At 34.7% G+C, this 24018-nt stretch overlaps 1 protein-coding gene across 6 annotated transcripts in view; it reads left to right on the top strand.

Moving 5' to 3' along the window:
- The first annotated feature begins 1535 nt into the window (after positions 1 to 1535).
- LOC117161262 (uncharacterized) overlaps positions 1536 to 24018 on the top strand; it is a 46154-nt gene continuing 23671 nt past the window's right edge. For 2 of the 6 annotated variants that reach the window (XM_076619651.1, XM_076619652.1), the window contains exons 1-2: positions 1536 to 2023; positions 5170 to 5260. In XM_076619651.1, coding sequence (XP_076475766.1) covers positions 5171 to 5260 — 90 coding nt within the window. In that variant the 5' untranslated portion in view covers positions 1536 to 2023; position 5170. The remainder of the gene's footprint in view (positions 2024 to 5169; positions 5261 to 24018) is intronic. The other 4 variants (XM_076619654.1, XM_076619653.1, XM_033342656.2 and 1 more) reach the window with 2 other exon arrangements.

The raw sequence follows: 24018 nt of genomic DNA on the forward strand, positions 1-24018 counted from the left end.
TTAATCAAGGATTTGTGACGAAACGCCGTGCTCCAAATAACGCAACATTTTTTATTATAGTTTAGTTTGTGCAATAACAGATTTCAAAATAATAGGGGATGGAACTGTTTGAGCAAGATACTTTAGAATTGTTTGCGTCATAATTAACACTACGTATTGGAATGATGTTTTTATTCCTGTGTGTTCTATACGTAATGTAAATACGTGTAATGTAGCATATAAATTATGTAAATCTAGTTATTAACGTTGGTAGATCAAGGCATTTGTAAATGCGATTCTACATCACTAATTATATAAAATGATTTGTCTATTGAGTCGAATAAATGTATTCCGTTTTATAAACAATGTAAGGGAGTGTTTCATGTAGGTACATGCTCTTTAAATGTAATCGTATTAATAGATTACAAATTTTATTTTATATTTATATTGGTATTATGTGAAAAAGAATTCATTGGATAATATAAATTCACAAAGTGAATAATTCAACTAAAATTTTGATTTTTTATGGAATTTTTTAAATGAAATTTTCTATTAATATGAGTGAAATTTTAATTGATGAAATTAGCATGTTTTGAACTACATATATTATTTTTTAAATGACTGCATAATGCAATTTTCATAAAAAAGCAGTTGTTATCAAACTTGTCAAGACTGTTATAGTTCATTTACATTCGTGTAAAATACCAGGACTAAGCGTTATAACTTTTTAATCATTCTTTCAGATGATAATCAAAACATCTTCTAAATTGCAAATACGTAGTCTTCGTAACATAATAATCATGTAAATAGTCGTTTACATAAGAACTTATTCGATTAGCCATTCTTTATTGATATATTCGTTATTCGTTATACTTTCTACTTTTTGATGGAATAACATTATGTGAAGTAATTAAAGGGACTCGTATTTAAATCGTTTGACATCTGAGGTTACAAGCTATATCGTATCTAATCTTTCACTAATTCTTTAACTAGTTCTTATTATGTATTGATTTAAACTTAAACCCTAATAAATAGTAATTTTATATGCTATTTACGATAATTTTGCTTCTATACGATTCTCTTCTTTGAATTCTCGATCATCAGCAAACAAAAGGGAATTCGTATCGCTTCAAGATTCGATCTTTAAGATCATCTGGTCTATAAACGAAAGAGAATTTGTATCGGTTCAGGATTCGATCCTTAAAATTATCTGGTCCAAGCAACTTTTAATTTCATCCTTATTCTGCTATAGTTCGGTTCGATAATGATCGAAGTGGCCCATAATGGAACACGCGTATCCGTGTTAGTAAGTAAGTACGTATTCTTGGATCGCAGGAAGTCACGCATATCAAAGTAGCTATCAGTCAGTAAGAGGAACGAGGCGACGTGTCGCGGGAGGGGATGCTTTCGAAGTACCTGTACCTGGAGGTAGGGGCAGCGTATAGGACGCAGAGAACAGAAACGCGCTGGGTGGTGTGGCGATGGTAGTGGTGGTGGTGGTGGTGGTGGTGGTGGCGTAGAGTCGGGCGAAAGGGAAAATAGTCGGGCGAACACTTTTTTTCTCCCCCATTTAGAGGCAGGTTTTTTGACACGGCGGTCGTTCGATCGACTTCCATTTGTCTCCGAGCATTCCGACGACTAACGTCCCAAACATACTATCACGCGTTGCCACCGGTGCAAAGCCGAATATCTCGCGAAGATGCGCGTCGATCGCTTCCATTTGACCTGATCGAGTTACGTGTACGGTCAATACACTCGTTACAAACTTACTTCGATTTCTTCTCAGTGATTTTCGAGGAACCTTTCCCGTTTTGAACTTGCGGACGTGCAAAACGTAATCAACAAATGGATTGATTCGATAGTTCGATAGTTGAATGTTCTCTTGCTATACGTTTGATACAGAGTAAAACGTGATCCTTGTGATTGATTCTGATAATTTGTGTGCGCTGAAAGCGAGGGCACCTTTGAGCGTGTAGGAGGAATCACGACAAGACAGGTGGACTGAAATGATACATTGGATCGGGTTTGTCTAAGAAGTTGCAAGGTGAGTGGAATTCAAGTGCGTCTGGAACATTCAGCTCTTTTGTTTTGACATGGGAAAATCATGAGTCGTCTACTGAAATGAAGCTTGGCAAGGTCGTTGTTGCAATGAGCGAGAAATAAGATGTGCCTCCTAGATTGTGTTTCATTTTTTTTCTAGTGTTCTGCGCTTCGTTAGTTGACTTATGGTTGGTTACGTAGTAGAGACGATCCTCGAGGTTGATGGACGATAATAAGGAGCATAGAACGATCGTCCTTAAACTAGTTGTGTAATCGTTCGGTGCGTTTAATCGGTGATATCGATGATCGGGTCGTGCAAAAATACCTCGGCTTCGTCTCGGTATTCAACATCGATAACGCGAAACTAAAATAATTTGAATCGATCGAAACTTAGTGTTTGAGGGAAGAAGGTCTCGTCCATGTGTCAGTTAGGAATTTTCCTGAGAATAGCTGCAATAGAAATACATCGGAAAACCCGTTCGAACGATAGTCGGTTAATGAAAAAGTTGGTTATCGAATCTGTGTGCTTGGCTGTTCCGTAATCTCTACGGGAACTGGCTGGTGTTGCAGAATATTAACCGAACGGTCGCGGAATTAACTGACCGTTGCCTGTAACTTGGTAGTCCACTTTCACGCGCGCAAACTTCCAGATGTTCCCGGCATTTCTTACGTAAAACTCAGTTACTTGAGCAGGCCGTGCCGAAATGATCTTTTCTCTGCGACGAGGTTCGGTGCGGTAGTCTGTTCGTCGAGCACGGCAAAGAAATTTAAATCGAACAGTAATACTGAAAATTGGCCTCGAAATCAGCGATGCATGAGCAACGTGCTTCGGAGAAATTTCTTTCCTTATCTCGTCAGTTTTCGATATTGTTTTGTTTTGTGAAATGAAAGTATGTATTCTTTTATATGTGTATCGAAATTGAGCAATTGAAAGAAAGCGTATAGTTCGTTATATTAAGCCCTAGTTCGCGTTATAATTATGTTCTTTATACGAGTTTTGGTATTTTATTCAAAAATGGTACTATGCGTTCCATACCTTTGTATATACATACATATATCCTTGTTTAAGAGGAACAATCAATTCTTTTACGAAAAATTCATTCTCTATTGAAGAAACAGTTCTCTACGGAATATGCTTTACAATCGCGAGCGAAACTTGATACGTGCATATACCGTAGCAGAGAATTTACTTTCGATTGGCACGTAACAGATTCGTGCGCACGAACGATCGTGGAAAGGAATCGGACGCTGGAGTACTGTTCTCTCGAGAACGTTTTTAGTCAGAGATTGTAATACATAATATTACAAAAGAATTAACGAATTTCCTTAATTGTCGATAAAAATAATTCGTTAAATCAAATTTAGATCTTCAATCCAATTCACTAAAGGAATTAAAATTTTTTCCATTTTATTGACAATTTTTACTAGTGCATGTTCCCCAAATATACGAGAAAAAGCTATGGAAATCGAGCAACAAACGTTGACAGATTTGTCGGTAGCAAATAAGGAGAAGTTGAATGGACGATGGTAATGAATCGTAATGCAACGCAGCTGAGTCTAACGGTATTTCGAGTACGGTCGTCGATCCATAGCTGATCTTGATCTTCCTCCTCTCCTTACTGATCTTCGCGCTAACAGAGGAAAGAGGATCGAAAGAGCTCACGATCATCACGACTGGCCGCGTACTTGAGACGACCTCGTTAGATCTGCCGTTTGTCAAATTCTCCGCATATAGAAACCGATTTTTTATCCTCCTAATTTAGATGAAGTGGAATTGATGCTTCAACTAGAATAATCTTGCAATTAGTGAAGGTCTTTTCCTCTTTCGCTTTTCTGATTAAATTCTATAATTTTACAATTCTTTAATTAAGAATCGATTTTTTAAAGAAAAAAAATGTGAAAAAATGCACTTCTACGTAGAAAACTGACGTTATGATAGCTGTAAAAAAGTTTTAAGGAGTTGTCGTTCATAATGTATATTACATTAGAACATTACGTTATATTTGTTAATGAACTTAAAAATTCTTTGACATTACACAGCTTCTAATGGTGCAGTATTTAGAATTTACTAGAGTGATCGAGATCTCGAGGAAAATTTTTCCTTTTGTCAAACTTGTTTCCTTTTCTCCGAGAATATTTCTATATGCTCATAAACCATTAGAGACACATGCTTAAATATTGCCATTCATATACTTCACTCTACCAAAGCCTCCCAAAGTGAGGAATATGTTCTCACAGTCGAGCTTCTGTACGCTTTTTAAAGATAACTATGAAAGTTAAATTGGTATCGATTGCTCGCGTATAAGAAGCATCGGTGCAACCGATTCAGGTTACCATTTCGTGCAGAGGGTGGGGAGGAACTATGGGCATTTTTAAACCTTTCCAGTTGACACGAAACGTACCTTGACCTCCTTTCGAGATGTTATTTTTCCAGGCAACGGAATTATTTGCGATACCAACGAATGTAATTAAACGACCTAACGCGTCTAACGATGTTTACAATTACATAAACGGAAATTAGAAGTTGAATTGACGTTTCTCGGAAAACCACGGAATAACGATCGTGATATTATTAAATGACAGCGTGTCAGGTACTGTTATTTTTAATGGAACGAATAGAGAGGCGAAGGCGTTCTGGTACAACGTTGCGGGATAAAAATAAGGTTCCGATCGATCTTTTTGATATAGAAGAAAAAGAGATAATTGTGTATTCATCCTTAACGACGTAAAAATAATCCGATCCGAGACAAGACACGTCGATGATATAATTTAATATCAGGGGGAATTTCGAAAAAAGTATTTTTCGATTCGATGTGCAAAAATCACCCAGTTTTTAGTATGATCTTCTACATGTTCTCTAACGTCATGGTACAGTTATCGAGAAATATACTCACCAGTTAATAGGCCAAGAATTATACGAGTAAAAGTAGACTTAAATGTAGAAGGTGGTGCTTGACTTTCACGCGTCTGCATTATGGGATCTTGCGTGTAGGGTGATTCGAGAAAGGGGATGGAGATCGTAGATTCATAAAGAAAAATATAAAAATCTATAAAAATATATAAATAGGTAATTGGTTATAGACACCACGTTAATCCATCAAGAAACAATAAGTGAAAAAATGTAACTAAAGCAAGTATGTTGTTTTGCAGAATGGTACGAAGATTTTCGTGGTGCACGGTGGTGGCATTGGTGGTGCTGCTTTTCGTCACAACCGATGGTCTTCGTGAGCATAGTACTCAGGTAAGTAAATGTTTATCATAGAAGAACCAATTCCGCATAAAGATTACATTTAGATAGCAGCGAAAACTTAATTACATCTTAACGCATAATAAACGATTTCGGTTGATTTAGTATTATAACTTTATACTCATTAATGTTACTTTTAAAATGTAGGAAATCTTTAGATGATTTATTATGTGATAATATATGTCATTTAACGATCATATAATAGATATTACATTCTAGAATAGATATAAAGGATGCTATGGAAGATTTTATAATAGAATTTTTTTTATCGAATGCGCTTATGAATGATTTGACTTTTTGTAACTGTTACTGAAACTATAAATTATACTGGAGAGTTTTATTTTATTCGAGACATGATTTATATCTGCATTCTATTCCGATTAAGAAATTAATGATTATATTCTCTTTATACATTAATAAGTTTTTTTTATTTCAGTTTCTTTAAATGTGTTCTTTGCTTGAATATTTATTTATAACAATTTTGTTTCTAATTTTAAACATCGATTCATTTCAGAGATTTTTATGTTTCAAACTTTCACCGAAGCCATGAATACATTGATTATACAAATTTTTAATCAGCTACAGAGTTGTCCTTATATTTGCTCGCGATACTTGTCAGTAATCTTTTTTTTTCAAAATACGATCCAAGAGTACCTCTATCTCAATTTTGTGTCAAGGATACTGTGTTGCCGATATCGCATTTAGTATGGTGGCGGTATTAATTTACTTTTTTTCTTCTTTTCATTTCCATCGAAGGCTACCGCGCCAGTGGAACGAATGAATCCTTGTTATTTGAATACGTCTCCTAATTGAACCTGCATACGGATAATTAGTAATCGAGGAAGCAAGTTATTTGTATGAATGGCCTGTACGACAGCGGTGATTCGAGAAGGAAATCTTAGGCGTTTTTATCGTGGAGAATGCGACGCGTTCCTTCGCTTCCTGTCGTTAAGTCGCATCTTCATCGTGCTCGTTTCACTGTTTCCCGTTGGTCTTTGACGCGTGTAACGTTAACCTAATCGCGTCATGCGATTTAGGGAGGTTATCAATCGAAAAAAATCTATCACGTGAATGCGCAGAAACACGAGTTGCTAAGTTGGTAAACCATGATTGGGAGTTAGCAATTTACGGTATACCACTTACGTTAAGCGTTATTTCGAAACTGTTTGAACATAAAAAATAATTAAACAAAATCGGTTGAAAAGAGGCAGAAAGGAGAAAATTGTAATAGGAAAAGAAACTAATTACATTATTTAGAAGATAGAAACGTGCTGTTGGTTTCTCGATAGAAAGTGTCCGGTATCGATGAATTCACTTTCCATAAAATGAGCGTTAATAGAGCCGCGACTTCTTTTTTTTTATTTTGTTTTCTCGATCGAAAGATGAATCTAGTTGCATCTTTTGGTCTTATTTTCAGTTAATGATTTAATCTAAGTTATGAATTTTTTTATTCTTAAACAAGTTAAGAGATCTTGATATTTTTCTGTGAATAGATAATTTAAAAATGGTTCTTTAGAGTGTCTTGTAGGAAGACTATTTGAGAGATTAATAAACTTTACGTTTTATTCTAACAGTTATGCCAGATCTATCTAATGGAAATTTTATTCAAAGCGCGTATTTCTAGCTTATAAAGGTAACGTAGAAAGTAATAGTATTCTGCTTTAGGAAGTGATTATCGATACTTGATTAGAATTTACGCGTAACTCGAGTACCACGGTTTACTTTGAAACTGAAATAAACATTCACAACATAACCGTAACGAGATTCTTCTGTAAACCCATCATTGTTATTCCAAAACATACACCTCATATAGGGAAGAGATAGAGATCAAAGTTGTCCGATCGTCGAATCGATTTCCCGATGCTATGCACTGTACAATCACGACGAAGATCATCTCGGACGTTCCCCTAACGCAAAGGTTATCGGAACGTGTTCGCCAGCTGCAAAAATGACCGTCGCGAATCCTTTCATCGTCCAACAAAGTCATAAGCATGGCCCCTAGTCACGTGTCCACGATTGGAAAGTTTTAATCGTAAGTAGAAGTAACGGGTATCGGTTGTAACGTTGCGCCAAACGCATTTCAGTTGTTCGTTAAATCACTCGAAGAAGGAAAGGGAAAGGGAAATATACCTATTACGTTACATTTATTCAAACTATTGAATTTTACGAGATAATCGAATAACAAGAATTTCAAAATTCTGTCATATGATTTTTCTTCGATGGTCATCAATAATGCCAAACATTGAATCTCAATTACACTGATCATCGCATACATCGAGTGCCTCGAACTTTGATAGCACTCTTGCTTCAATATCATAGCATTGCCACGTGCGTACTGTTGTTAGAACAGCATTTAAAATTAACAACATAAACGAATCCATCAATCAAGGTCCGTTCTAGTTCGAATTCGACAGCGATACCTCGTCCTTTCGTCCTCTGTCGTAATTACTTTCCTATTCTCGCCTCTCTCGCGAAATCATAGCTGAAACGCTTCAGCTCACTCGCGTAAATACCGGAATCCTCGTCACTGGCATGCATTTTCATTTTATTACGATATTGGAGTTGAATCGCAATCAAGTTTAATTCGCATGGTAGGATTCACAGAATACTACAGAAGCGTTCAGAAAATTACGGATGATTAAAAAGGTATAAAAAATAGCAACCTTTACATTACTTAGAAGAGAGAACAAATCTCCATTTGAATTTAAATTATTTAGTCGTATTCATAAAAATATAAATTTGCGTAAACATTCGCAGTCTATTTACTAATTTGTTTAAAAACTACTGAAACTAAACATCCAACAAACACTCGTTAATAGCTATCGATACACACGACAGTTCGTGGCATTTTAAAAATTAGTTCAAAAATAAAAATCGTTAAGATCTGATATCTTATAAAAGAGAAGTTCACCTTATTAACTACGGGTGAAACCGAAATTGTACGAACACCGGAGGGTTACATTGCGTGCTTACCTCGAACGTGCTCGCAAGTGTATCGTTGAAAAGCGGCTCGATAGCGGATAGCCGAGAGATACGGATAGAAATGAACGCGGAGGAAAAGAAAGGAAGGAAAGAGAACTGCAGGTTCGCGTGGACCACGCCTAGTCGTGCGCCGGTCTTTCGTAGCAAATAATACAACGGGTGTTCATAAATTTTGTGCTTTTCCAATCCCTGTAGATATTTTCGCATGACAAATCCTGTGGCAGCTGGCGTTTGCACAGTCTTGGCCTGTTGGAGCGGTGCACGGTGGACAGAACGGTTTAACCGGACGCAATTATGCGTGTCATTGAACAGTGACATTGTTGTGAGCGTGATAGAAAATAGTTGTTCCAAGCTTTGCACTTATTTAGATCTCGAATTTAATGTCAGGTTCATTTAATGAATAAAATGTGAATATTAATACGAAGCGATTAAAACTAGCGGTTTGCTATATTAAGTTCAACACTTTGAAGGTCATATTACTTATTTATGGAATTACATTTCTATCGGTCTTCTTCGAGAGTCAGATTGTTGATTATAGTTTAACTATTCCATTCTGCTATTTATAAGCAGAAATATGATCAATTAAAGATATAGGTACTTATGTACTCATCGACTAAAATTGGAATATTTTGGTAACAGTCTATGCCTATCATTTATTAAATCGCAGCGGATCCACTATTTTTCTAATAGTTTATAAGTTTTCATAAAATTCCCTCATATCACTGAGAATTGTGTTCTATCCACCCGTTATATAAGCTGCTCAGATATCAACTATTTATTAAATTTTATACGTTACAGCGAGCGCGCAGTTGTAGGATTATCTGTTTTAGATTTCGATACGGTGTCACCTGAGCTCGCTAAATACGCCAGGATCGTGAAAACAGTCGACTAGTCGGCTTAGAGCGATCAATTATTCTGGTGTAATTACCCTAGATGCGACTAATTAATTCTATACGTAGTTATTTTCGTTTACACGCGGCTCGAAAATTGACCGTTTTTATACTTTTCCTAGTTCCGAGGAATTTCATGGTGGATATTCAGAGGCAGATTTAAAATGAGAAATGATTTTTACATTTGGAAAAAGAAATGCAATTGCAGCGGCGATACGCTCCTTTACATTGCACATAAGCATTTAAACGTTGTAATTTTTCATCGTTTAATTTTATTTTGACAATTTGTATTGTACATGTTGCGGAAGTTTCATGTGGTATTTAAACGTTCGTACAATACGTTCCGAACGGGAATGCAATTGACCAGAAATAATCCGTGGTCGACTTTCATGGTGGTTACATTTATGTCTCTCTAAAGGTAAATAATGTTTCATTAATAGCTTAAAAATCTGCAAGTTTTGTCCAGCACTAAGATTAGTTTCATTTGTAGTTGATCGATGAAGAAGTTAAATATCTGTTTGCTCCGCGATGTTTCGTATTATAGAATGTAATATTGAGTAACGTAAAATTATTGGATCTTTATTATTAATCCCAAATGGAGTATTAATCGTCAAGCAACAACGTGTCCCAAAATGTATTTTGCAACATTAAATGAGTTCCGAGTCTTGAGTTTAGTTCGATGGTTTGATTCTCGAAGGATTAGCGCAAGCTAGAAACTCGTTTAGCATTTCGTAAATATGTTGAGATTTAAGCGTTTCTCGAATAAAAAAAAAAAAAAAAAAAAAAAAATAGGACAGTCGCTGGTGTTATTGAATGCCTTTTGTACAAATACGCAATTCGTCTGGAAATATTAATGGTTCCGTTGGCTGTTCGTTGATGAAGTTCGGAGGAGAAGAGGTCGGCCGATCTTACTGAAAGTTAATGCACATCATCCACGATCCTTAATCTAAATTACACATCTATTACAGGCGTTGCTTCCCGTGTTACGGCACTTCGTATTCCTTGCTCAGTTTTGCGCAATCGAATCGCAATGCGAAAAAAAGAAGCAGCAGGATGAGGTCAGCGGATTTCGTTTCGTCGACGAAGGGGCTGGCTACTTTAATAATGTAATGTAGCGTGTCTTCGTTATACAAGATTGACCTTATCGTGAGATAATAATGACTAAAGAAGACGGAGAAATATCTGTATTTGAATGTTTAAACTATACAATAGAAACACGGAAAAAGTGGATCTTTGTTATAATAATCAGGAGAACACGAGCGTGAAACCTTGAATAATGAAAGTCGAACAATTGTGAACACGCGCGTTATAATGATGATTCGCGGCAAGCCGAATTAAAATTGCGCGTAGAATAACTTGTAACGAAAGTTGTCTATGCTCTGCAGCTTATTCGAATTTTTTATTATCATGTAAGTATTTTATACATCTATTTAAAAAATTATCTATGACTGAACTTATGAATGTCTAATTTTAGTTAATAATGTTTATCCGTTATAAATTACCATATGTTTTTCCAAAGGGAATTAAAACATTCTGCAAGTTTCGTCTGGTGATTTCTAGCAAAAAACACACAAGAAAAAATAAATCTGTAAATAAAGCGTAGTGAATGCAACAGAAGACTATAGTTGACATCATTTGTCAAACGTGAAATATGTCCGAACTCGATCGTTATCGTTTGTTTCTCTGTCGATGAACGAGTACAAATTGATCTCTAATCTTTATTGCGGACAAATATTCCCTTCCTCTGTGCGTGCAAACGTTATTTAAGATCATCCAAGTGGACAAATATTGCGTATATTGAAAACTATCGTTTCTTCATATCTCGTACCTAAAACGCATTAAGAGCTCATCTCACTCGTCCACCTAACGAGAAGACTGTATACTTACCGATATGTCGTTGCACAAGAGAAATTTTTGTAAACCTTAGATATAGAAACGACAGAGCGGTAGACATAAGGGAAATATTGCGCAAAGAGAGACGTTTATTAATCTGGAACGGTTTTTATGAGGCTTGACGATGCTTTGCAATATCCCGTTATTATCCATCTCCCTGGTTGCATATAATTATGGACAACATTAACATTTCGAGCATCGATCCGTGGATTTATAGATCGTCTTGTAGAATAAGGTGCACGGTACAAGGTCGTCTACTCTTACCACTGGATTTCTAGTATCCTTATCAGTCTCATCGGAAGGATAGCAGGATCCTTGATCGATTAATGCTGGACGCGAAAAAAATTAGAGCGTATCAGCTATTTCTGAATTCACTCAATGTTGTTTCTTATTGGCCACAGATTGGACGAAGAATATTATTTTAGTTTGTTGACAGGTTTTAGTAAACTGCGATCATAATGCTCGATCGTGAAAACGGGTTTAACGAAATTCATCTTTGCTGAATTAATTTAATTAAGTAGATTAATAACGACAATAAAAATAAAGTTTTTAAGTTCAAGGCAGAGAGGGTTGGAAAGGAGCTAGTTTTTATAGTGGCATTGAAATTTTTCGATAGGTTTTTGGACATTTTATTTCTTGTAACAATACGATGGATATATCCCGAATAAATTCTCTGAAGTGAAGGAGTTAAAGAGAAATCAAGAGAAACACGAGTGTTTTATATTTTAAGAAACACAATAGATGTAAAAATGTATTGCGTACTATTTGTTCTAATTTGTATTACAAATAAGAGTGATCGTATTGAATGCCGTTCTTGTTCTTGAGACTGAGATCCCGAGAATATTAGTCATGGAATCTATTAAATAATATAATAAAAGAAGCAATACTGAACTAAATCGTAAAGTAGTATCATAATGCGATATCTGAGGCACGATTCCCATAGATCTACTTTACTTGTTGCACACGTTACTTAGATAACTCACGAAAACAGCTGGTGTATTTTTCCTGACATAGTTGTTTCTTTCATAAATTTTTACTAGCACTTTACATTTTTAGCTACTAAATCGTAAATCAATAGAACTACAATAATTATATTTCACACAAATATATAATAGGTTTTTTTGTATAGCATTATCATGTTATTTGTAACTTACAATATTTACATATTAATATTTCATTGTACGAACTTTGGTTTTTATAATGTTGTATTCTGATGTCATATAACGGTACTTACAATAACCTTAATCAGCATATACATATAGTCAAGTAGCGTTAAGTAATTACTCTATGCGGGAACGCATAATGATAAAAATTAAGCGTGAAAAAGTCAGAAACGCGCAAAAGGAAAAAGGCCTTCGATATTACTAAAAACTGCTTTCAGTTAATCAAAGATTATAGGTATTATAGGTATTAAAGATAGAAGTATTTTATTGAGTTATCTATGTACTATTAGAGTTAACTATGATGCTTTATTATTCGATAAACTGGTGATAGGATTTGTGTCATTGTTCTCTTGCGATGATTCACATTGGATAGAAAATTCTATTCAAATGACAAATTTTGATTTTTTAATTAATCATGTCCTTTAGTACCGAGGAAAGATAAATATTCTATCATCTACAAATTTTCTTATTCAGACAGTGATATTGATTTCTCAATTCAGAATTTTGGAATTCTTTCACCAAAAATTTCAAGTAATAATGATGGAATTGCCGATCCAAATGTTATGATACCTTCAAATAAAAATTTTTTCGTGGCTTGTTCACCATTGAGGACGGTTAATGCTGGAAACCAAGAGCAGATGCCTACTTATATTTCTTGCCTTTAATCCTGTTGCAGGTGTAGTTACGTTCAATATGTTCCATTACACTAACCTATTACATTCCGTGTATTCTGTTGCATCACTGTTGAGGCGAGTTATTTTGTGGTTTGCCGGCGATTGTCGTTCTAATTATACTCAGGAGGAAATTATGAACGATTGCAATAAAAGTTGGCTTGGCCATGATGTATATTAACGTATAATTCAATTTCATAAAGTAGTCTCAGTCGTTTTTTTCTTATACTTATTTTTCATTCTTCGAAAGCCAGTATTCGAATTTTCCAAATTTTTCTAGGTACATATCATTCTTCATGTTATATCTCAAATACAAATTTGTTTTCGATAATATAAATATTGCCATTACTTCCAGAATACTTAAGTTATTTACAGTTATTTACAGACTCGCGTCTCCATCCTTCCAGATATCGTATACCTAATTGTCCTAATGCAAATGACGTTCATTTATCAGTAATAGTGCGATGCGTTTGTCGAATCTTTCCATTTGAGCAAGTGCACCCATCTGCACCGGTGCAAGTTTATTGGCCGTGTCTTATACAAGTTCTCGCCGATATATGCAGCATGATGTATTGCACAAGCATACATAAGCCTAATCTAAATCAGATTTTCCACCGGAGAAAGCGTCTCTTCTGCATCGTTTACTTTGACTGACTTCCTGAAATCCGCGGCGCGTTATTTATTTTTTATGTTTTTATCCATGTTACGTCTCATGATTTTTCTGTTGCTACCGCTGGGATAATTACTTATCAATAAGTGTTACACACACTCCACGAGTCGTTGTAGTCTTTTTTGTTTCTATCTGTAGTTTGGTCAGTGTAGAAAACCCTTACCGTGGAATTATCTTTTTGCGTGTATCAGGTATTATATGTATTTTACTAGGAACATTAAGGACGTTTTTCTTCACCTTACGCCATTTCATTTATCTTGCGATGTTCCATGTTATTCTATATCATTCGTTTTATCTCCGATTTATCACATTTTTAAGACTAACCATTTTCGAATTCAACGAAGCAATAAATACCAGTATCGTTTGTTTAATGTATTTCAATACGTACACCAAACATCTATTTCGCGAATTATCTTAATTCCCACTTATTTAACAATAAATAGCGCCCATTATAAAACATTACGTAACAAGTTAGTCTGTAATTTAGTATTATTTATTTTCCCTGAAGCGAACTCTGCAAGTTATTATTGCTGAAATTGTCGTATGTCTCGTTAAGTTATGACGATTTGGCTAAAAGAAATGTTTGCATTTCAGAAAAGTTACACACCGGCATGTTTCCGCGTTCCTTTGTAACTTCACAGAAATCATGCAATCGAGAGCACCGCATAAAGGTGAAATAAAGAAACAACCGACGTAATTATTTCGCGTTTCATACGGTCGGACAGACTTCTGTTTGATTTCTCCACAGTTGACCGATGTAAAAGCGATTCACGTCGATCCTCTGGCACTGTGTCTAATTTTCCGTATTCTTCTTTCACCATTGTCGACGGACTCTCTTTTCTCGCATTGTATGCAGGCTCGTGTGCGATTTTGCAGTTTTCGTGCTGAGCACACGCGTGTCGAGACCACGATATTTACCTTTAATTTCAGTTTCATTTTTTTTTTTTTTACAGAAACAAAGCTAATCGGTGATTCTCATCACGGATTCGCTCTGTTATTGCACACCGCTTCTTCGTGCAAATTCGTTTCCGGTTTCTCGATAGGCTTGGTATCTTGTACGATTAAAATTGTTTTATACTTTGCAGAAATCTACCGCGTAGATTTTTTCAGGGATTACGCGCAATAGAGAGAAATTCTTCGACGAAACGAATAGCAAAATTTCGTCTTTGATAGTTGTAAAATGTTTAGATAACAGAGAGATAAGAAATTCGTTGAATCATTTCATTTCTTGGAAAATTGCTTCATACTATATCGTGCAATATGGCGCCATGAATTCTCCGATTGGGTTTGCAATCATTTCTTCGACAACTATGGTGTCCGTAATTAAGTTGGTTCGATTAGTTCATGTGTAACTGATTTTTAGTTTTCATGCAATTACACATCCTGCGTCGAGTGCTTTAAATTATATATATCTATACGTATATCAAGTTTTAGTGAATTCATCTACGACGAAAGAATAAATAATTCTAATTTGACGAACGTGAGTGATCAGCATGTTCTCTTCATTTTTTTGAAATGATGTACACTCTTACACTTATAAGTAAATTAGTTGTCAATTTCAACGTAGAATGATTATGGATGTAATATCAAGTAATAGCGCGAGCTCAGAAATTGTAGTATTAGCATATTGTAGTTTCATAATTCATAGGATCACGATAATCTGTAGTCCGAATTAGCGTGATTGGAAATTAGGTCTAACGTGTGAATAGCGAGCTCTGCATAATTCATGCTAACGCCGTGATTTCCATAATTCATAATGACCTCGCTGCTTTAGAACCGCAACTTGTAGTACTCTTCGTTAAAGATCGTGAATCGGAAGACTACTCGTGAATTTTACGCTGAAAGCAGTTCAATGTTCATGCATCAAGAAACCTGGTTTGTAAAATAACGTAACGTACTTAACACTTTACATGAGTTACGAATTAGTAAAATGTGTAAGATTTAAAAGATCCGAATGGAAAGAGTTCATAGAACTTAAATTCTTAATTCGATGATAATATTATTTACAAAAGAAAAGGATAACAATGTTTGATAAAATTCTTGGTTTTCGGCCAAGATCTGCGATATGTAAATGTAGAGGAAAGGCGGAAGTTGCACGTCGGAAGTGATAGTTAAGTTGAAAGTGATCACATAATATGACGCGACAATCGATCTCTTCCACATTAATTTTCGAATCACTACTCTTTGACGATTCCTACATTTGTGTAATATACAAACATTTCTGAAACTAAAAAAAAAAATTTTATTTCAAACGAATGCAAATATTGCTTTCTGTCTTGATTTCTATAGATGCTATTTTACACAGTATATATAATTTTGGACGCGAGCAATGATACAAACGTGGGATGACATAATAATAACAAATGTCAAGAAGACTTCTTTGAAAGATGCAAAAAGTGGATTTAAATTTATTCAACGGTTTGATCAATCATCTGGTTAAGTATAATCGCAATATCAAGTACATAATTATTTATGTTTGTTTGTATGTAATATACCTTCAGTGTAGTAATCTCAATGTTGAAGAAAAAAATCGAGTGAAACGCTTTGTTAAATCACGCCAATTAATCTACTGATCACGTCTTGTTAAATTTCTTACGTTGAAAATTCGCGTCCTTCAACGTGAATCTTGCTTAATGTTTCAATTGTACCTGTTGCGGTATCGATCGACTCCGCCAAGCGCAGAAACGACCAAATAATAGACGTATGTATTACTTCTTGGTTGCATATTTTATTTAACTCATATTCAATTTCTTTTTCATGAGCTCTTAAATTAAGTTTTAACTAGTTTGTGTTTGTAAATTACAAGAATAAAAGCAGTTAGTTTTGAACAACAGATAAAATCGATAGAATACTTAGATATTCCATGTACATGAGAAGTATTTTAGTTTATTAATTGACAGTGCTGTATATAAATTTTGTATTAAGCACCTTGGTTCCCACAGTGGTATCGCAAATATGTGGCGGTTTCGATCAACTTATTACGTAGTGAAAAACTATAATAGGAGCGTTAGTGGATTTACGATTCATAAATCGTGTGTGGAGGTAAATGATGAAGGGGATCTATGTTGCCTGCGGCACCGTAGAAAGTTGATGTCGTTCTGATTTGCGGTTTGAAATTGTGTTAAAGGTCGTTGTGATTTTGATAGAATGCAGCTCAATGCAAAATTCGAATCATCATTTTTTCCCCATGTCCAATTTCATTGTCATTTATCATTTTTAAAACAACTGTCTTTAAAAGATCTTACTTATTGCGGTGAAATACTGGAAAATGAAATCATCTTTCGATCGAGGAACGGTTTAAATTCGGAACGACTAGAGTGAATGTAGAATAACATAATGTCCCAAGTGAATTGCTTAAGTTGTCAATTTCACGTTGCGTGTAGAACGCAGTGACTCTAGAATCCATTTTGTGACATTACGGGGCCCTGCTCTCGGATCATGTGCCAGAGGAATTCGAATTATATAAAAATTGCGGCATCTCGAGTCCACGGATCTAGCTTTTTTAATACCACTATCAGAGAAATGCTTAATTCGCTTCCGTCAATTTCTCTTTCGTTTCTGAGTACGCTTCTTGTATCTCCATTATACGAAGAGAAACGAACTTTCCAATATCATTCGAATTTTAATTAAAAATGTGCAAATTTTAAGATTGTCAGCTGAACTTTCTATGTTTCTCTCAAGAGAAATTATATAGCTATATTATCGACTAAACTAAACTAAGAAGTGATATAAGATAAAGTAAAATTTAAGAAACGTGGCACATTTTACGAGAATAGAATAGAATGTTGCTTTAACGCTTGTAAGTATCGCGTCACGATATTTTATTTACATAGCTAGTGATTAAGACAGATAAAATCACTATAAATTCTTTTATTCGTACCTTTTTAATAAAAATATTTTATAAGACACTTTTGAACTGTATTGTGTATAGTATACGTATGTATGAAGTGAGAAATCGTCGAGGTTCCTTATAAAAGTCTGATACTGAAAAAATCGTGCTTGAAAGGATCTCGTAGATCGTTTTACGGGGCCAACAGGAACCACACCCTGGTGTTTGTGAACCAGTTTTTTCAGGTCGCTTCTGCATATTAACGTCTGCCACTCGTACAAATGATCTCAATGAAGAGGTTGAAATTTACATTTTCTTGCGCAATTCTGCCTACCTTTTCTTAAATGTATTTCATTAAATCTATTAGGTCAATGCGTTGTCTGATTTGTTGTTTAATCGTTACGAAACCCGGTTGTGGATTTTGTCCAAGTTTTTCTTTGTTAACTATCGTCATTCCATTTATTCCAACTTGATTGCAGTCGCATGTACATGTTGTCAGATACAAGAAAGATATTCAAATTTGGATGAGTTTTTTTTTGTAACGGTTTTGATTGATCAAAAGTATCAATGTGAACAGTAGCTTTAGTACTAGCATTTAAATACTGATCGCTTCGATTCAATCCTGTAAAAACGATTGATTAATAATAATTCATTTTCAATGTTTATCCGTAAGATATCATCTAGTCTTTAAGATAATATCTATTTGGGATCTAGCTAGAATTTGAATAAATGATTATGAAGATTTCGCAAGACTGTTCCATCATTTTCTGGTTACAGTGAGAAGTGCTGATTAGGTGAAATCGCGTCTATGTCTCGGATCATGGAGTCAAGCGACGTGGAAAATATTTAATAATTCCATGAATAATTCACCGTTCTTGCCAGAGCTTTCTTATTGGTTAAATCGAGATGGTTGAACCGGTGATAATCGTCCTCTGACTTTAGGAGCCTGTCGGTTTCGTAGTCTTAACCGCTAGATAATCAGCTGTCTTTTACGGATTCACCGATGTCGGAAGTCTAGACGGTGAAAGTACACCTTCGATCGAAATTGAGATGCAAACTGGCAAATCAGAGTCCTGTCGAAATCCAAGGACGATACGCTCAAGTATCGATCATTGATGACGAACACTTTTACTCTTTTTAATTTATATCATTCAACAGTTAAATGTAAATAATATGTAGCCTTCTTTTCTTGGGGAAAGATAACAAAAAATCGAAAGTTGTTAGAACGATAGGTTTCGTTCTTATAAATTCTAAATACTTAAAATAAAGTAGACATTAGTCAGTTATATCAGTTTTGGAAAAAAATGATTATAAGGGGGTAATGGGTATATTCGTCATTTATTAATTCATTTATTATTCGATATTTATAACCCTAAGACGCTTAAGATTTTAGAATATTTACCATCGCTTCGAATTCGGTGGATATCTTTTGACTCTCTCTTAAGCCTAGAATGAAGTAAATGTTTATTTTATCGATGTATGTAGATTGCAATGGAATAACAATTTGCACTCCTTAACTAGTAATTCCGCCCGTTTAAAACAAATTAAATAATAGAAAGAAAAAAGGAAAATACGTATAAGGGTCTGAGATTTAAAATGCTTGGAGACATGTTTTCAAGGAGAACAAAATTCTGGTTGATTCTGGACACTCGGGTAGTGTCCTTCGCGAGTTGGTTCGACACTGGCGAAGCGGTCTACCTTCGAGGATATGAATCGGCCTCTCACCGTTGTCAGCGTAATACACTTTTCCAATAATTTGCAGCGCGCGATATTACATACGATTGCGTTGCCATATCGACAACACGTACATAACAACATAGGACATGATAACAGGAAAGTTTGGCTTCAAATAAATAATTACAGACCATGTGGATTATTTCTATTTTCATTCGATCATATTGTCGATGATACAGATGGTTACAAACAAGATTTATGCATTTCAATATCTAAGTTATGTAACCTTCGACATGGTACAGTATGCAGATTCTTCTTATCTGCCAAAATTTTGAGAAAAGATGTGGGAATTATATGATACCGATATCATGACGTAATTATTGTAAAAGTAATTTGACTATGATTGAAGTTCAAGTTTATTCGCAAGCGTCGACAAAGAATAAGATTGTTAAAACCGTTTACTTTTGTTTTGTTAGATGATTAAGTGATTAGGTAAGGTTACAGTTAATTTCAAACATTTGAACATAAAATTCAGTAATTCGTTTGTATTAATTACGTGTAGTAAAGTTTTACTTTTCAGTGCAATGTTTGTAAAAATATAAAAACACCTTTTATAGAAATTGAATTATAGAAAATGCAATATTTTTATTTACTTTATTATTTACTTTATTATATGATATTTACTTTATCTCTTGTGCACAAAGCCTGTTAACTGTTTTATGCAACATATTATTGAATCTACTATTTTTCTTTTATTAGGAACAAATTATATCTGGCCTATTAATCGCGTAACAATGTTACTTCATCGCGTAACGATTACACATACGAATCGAACCAATCTTTCACATCAGAACTATAGTTACATTTTTTTCTAATCACTGGAACATCGTGCAAGCCCAATTATGTTTGCCATTTCCCGTTACAGGACTGTTACATATTGTATTGCATGTTCATAATCGCCGGAGATGTATTTGAAATTACCAATGGCGAGAGTTCGACCGAAGATTCCCTTAACTAGCAAGAATCTCGTTTCATGTCTTCCAATTACGCAAATAAACAGGCAATTTGTAATTACATAGGGGAGGTATTCATGTTGCAAGGATCTTCATTGTTACGTACATCCGTTCGAATGGAAAAATTCAAGATTACCTCTTGCTGATTTTTTATCTTATCGGAAAAAATAATCGAATATCACACGTTTGTTAGAAACGGGAGAAACTGCACTTTGATTTCAGCTTTTTAAAGGATCAATTTATTGGTTCGTAGGAAAGTTCTTGGGAAATCCTTTTGAACGTTAATAGCGATTGCAAAAGAAAATCATCCAATTTTGTCCTACTTGTATGAATTTCACGGAAATTACAACCGTTATTTTATTTTCAAATCTGAATATAATAATTGTACTACGATTGTACGACGATTGAAATACGAAAAGATACTTAATATTTAAGAATAGAAATTAGGCAAATTATGTTACGTTTGATGTTTATCTGTTATGTACATGTCAATATAGTGAAATTGAGCAGACACGAAAATGTTAGAGATATAAACTTGTTCAATAAGTTAATTGTCGTAAAAGGATTTAGATTAATAATTCCTAAAATTATTACGATAAATCGCGCATACTCGATAGAGTTAAAGAGATTAGAAAATAATACTACCACCTTCACAGTATTTCTCGCATGTTTCTCCTGTTAGCTAGATACACCATTGTCGCTAACCAGATACAGTTTTATGCGAATATCCATATCACCATTATGTAGATCCGATCTGGATACCATTTTGACTGGTTTGTGCCAAATAAAGAAAACTGTTGTTTCGCTTTGCTTCGAAAGCGAACGCGGACGTAATTGCGACGTAGGACGGAATGGTAATGTCTTGGTATTATTCATAGCGTTAATTTTCCTACGCGCTTTGCGATTTTTCAACTTCACTTGCGCGCTCATTGTGCAATTTCAAATATCTTCACTCAGTTTCAGAGGATTTTAGAGTACACCTCGTTTTGCTCGAGGGTGATACGTCGGAATCTCCGTTATTGATGGCAGATTGTGAAAATATAATTAGTGATCTCTCAGAATTCATAGAGTACATAGAGTATAATTTAGTAATTTACATTCCACAAGTTGAAAATGGATTGATTCAGTTGTATAAAGAGAGATTGAAGGAAAATGATGATCTTTCTGCAAATCTTCAGTTTGAATACTCAATTTGCATTTCGTGAAGAAAGTTGACTTGATGAATTTCGTTGACAGATGATTATCGTTCTCATCAGACGTTACTTATTCGGTATACGGTATTAAAATCGAGGTCATCTCAGAATAAAATTTCTCTTTTTATGTTAAACAAGTAAAGCTTGATTGATGAATTTTGATTAGCCGTTGCAGCAAAAGAAGATCTTTAGTAGGACACATATGGAAAGTAGTATTCTAGAATATATGAACCGAACCAGCTAGAAATTAATATTAAAACTAGTTTTAGTCCACGAAGTCGTAATTACGAAATACCTAAAATCACTTTAGATATGCCCAAAATTCAATAAAAACGCGTGCTAGATTTCAGAGCAGATAAAACATAATCAGCTATGCTCCATAATGCTTCATAATGCATTCTACCATACATGATATAAATGGTAAAATTTCTCAACCCTGAAATTAATATTGTGCGCCAAATGAGGAACAACGAGTGTAACTCGCGTAGCAATTTATCATTTTATTTGCAGTAATCTATATTAATTCTTTGATTCTCAGATTTAACAAGTAACTATGCTCGTTTGAATCATAGTCAAGTTAATTGAGCGAGAATGGGAAGGCTTCATGTCACGAGTCTCATCCAGCGAAAGTGCGTTCACTTCTATCGAGATTTGTCTTTCCTTTTATCAGGACTTGAGAACACACCTTTCACAATCGAGAAGATCGATCGATAGATCCTCTTACCTCTTTTTTCGATCGTCTTCCTTGTCGATACCTGTCCTTTCGCTCTCTTGTTTGAAGGAGGAGAAGTATATCTATCTAAAACAGTTTGTTGTCGAATCGTTCTATCTAGCTGATTTCAGCTGGTCTGACAAAAATGTCGAGAAAAAAAGTGATTCGTGCTTGGGAAACTCAGCAGAGACGTTATTTTGCAGGTCTATTTACAGTAGTTAGTCGCGCATTCAGCCAGCCGTGTTTAAGGCTGTTCTCGAGTTCGGCTGCATGCTTGACTAGGTAACGTGACGTGAAACACCGACTTTTACTTTCAGTGTCGATTCCACGCTACGTGTACCTTACGGACAGATAAGGATAAACGAAACTGGAACACCAAGCCACGTTCGAAGTATCACTGTCTTTGTATTATAATGCTTAAAAAATTCTTAGGTAAATACAGCCGCTTGACCCGTGGTTGTGGAGGTTATTAGTATTGCAGAAATGGTAGAACTATCGGTATTTTTTATCGTCAATGCGTCATTATTGCGTGATGCAACGATATTTGTTCCAAATATTGTTGTAAGAAAAAGAATTTTATTAGCCCCATAGAACAGTATGATGCGATGATACTCTGAGTATCAGCAATGTTAGATTTTAAGCTTAGTTTCTATTGGAAATAATTTAGGAAGGATCTATATAGAATAATATTAACATATGATAATGTTTACCCTGAATCGTTGTTAATGTAATCATAATGTTGCACTAGTAGTTTTGTTTCTAATCATAATGTTTCACGTGTACAAAGAATCAAGGAATGATTCATTCTTAGAGGAATAAGTTATCTATTAAACTCTAATTATGAAAATTGTATCGTTTAAAAGTCAAATTTATTAATTATCTATCTATCGTACTATTGTTGAGAAATCTCAAGAAGTCGCATTGATTTGTTGTTGCAATTGAAAGAGTGTAACTAATAGACTAATAAACTAACGTAGCCAACGCAACGGAAAATTATTGCTGTTATTTGAGATGTTATGTTTAACTACTCGGAAAGGAAATAACAGTCGAGCAACGAATACTACTTTCAGAATTCTATTTCATGATATGTTATTTGTTAATTAATTTCTTGCACAGTTTAATATAGAAAGATCAAAGGGATAGTCTTTTTTGTATTAATCTTCTCAACTGAAAGTGTAATTAAATTCACAAAAATTGTGAGTTCTCTAGGAATTGGAAATCAAAATTTGCGTCTTTTTTGGCAAATTAATTTCGTGACTGAAGGTACGATTAGCAGTGTCCGAACTGAACGACTAGTAAATGAAATCACGAATCTAGTTATAACGTCGTTTATTGTCGTTAGGCACGGAAGAATTGTAATTCAAGATAAATACTAGTTATCTGTTTAAACGATGAAACGTCAACTTGTTAATTTTTTTAACTATTCTCGGCGAATATCTGATAAATATTTAATGCATATTCTTTCACGATTTGATAGAGTAATTCAATTCCTGCCATTTCTACTATTCGATTAACTATAACCAGAATAATATCGGTTCATGCGAGCTTAAATAGCTCTATAATTTCAATAATTATATAATTTCAGTAGAAATAGTTCAACATAGTACGGAAATATTGTAGATTTTTTATCCGCTTGGCTAATTCAACTTTAACATTTTCGAAGACGTACGTACACTTATATGTACGGGGCTAATGGTTCTCTATGATGTTCTAAATAAGAAATAATTACAGTGCATGTAGTAGAGCATCATAGAGAACCATTAACTCCGTTTACTATTTCACAATCTAATCTGCAACATTTCCAAGAACATCAATAATCTGTTCTAAAAAGTCAAAGCAGTTGCAAATATTCCTGCATTTTGCTCAAGCACGATGCTTTCACCTTAACTTTATCTCATGAACCTGTTCTCTCTTCCTGATGTAGTAATAAACCATCAGCAGTTTGTTTTCCTTCGCTTCCCGCTTTTTCTTTGCCACATATTTTCCCAACTAAAAATATCAATATTGCCTTGCACTTTTCATTGACAGTGTCGGCATATACATATATTTATTATAATATCTT

The sequence above is a fragment of the Bombus vancouverensis genome, chromosome 6 (assembly GCF_051014615.1).
Source record: "Bombus vancouverensis nearcticus chromosome 6, iyBomVanc1_principal, whole genome shotgun sequence".
In the NCBI taxonomy this organism is placed as follows: domain Eukaryota; kingdom Metazoa; phylum Arthropoda; class Insecta; order Hymenoptera; family Apidae; genus Bombus; species Bombus vancouverensis.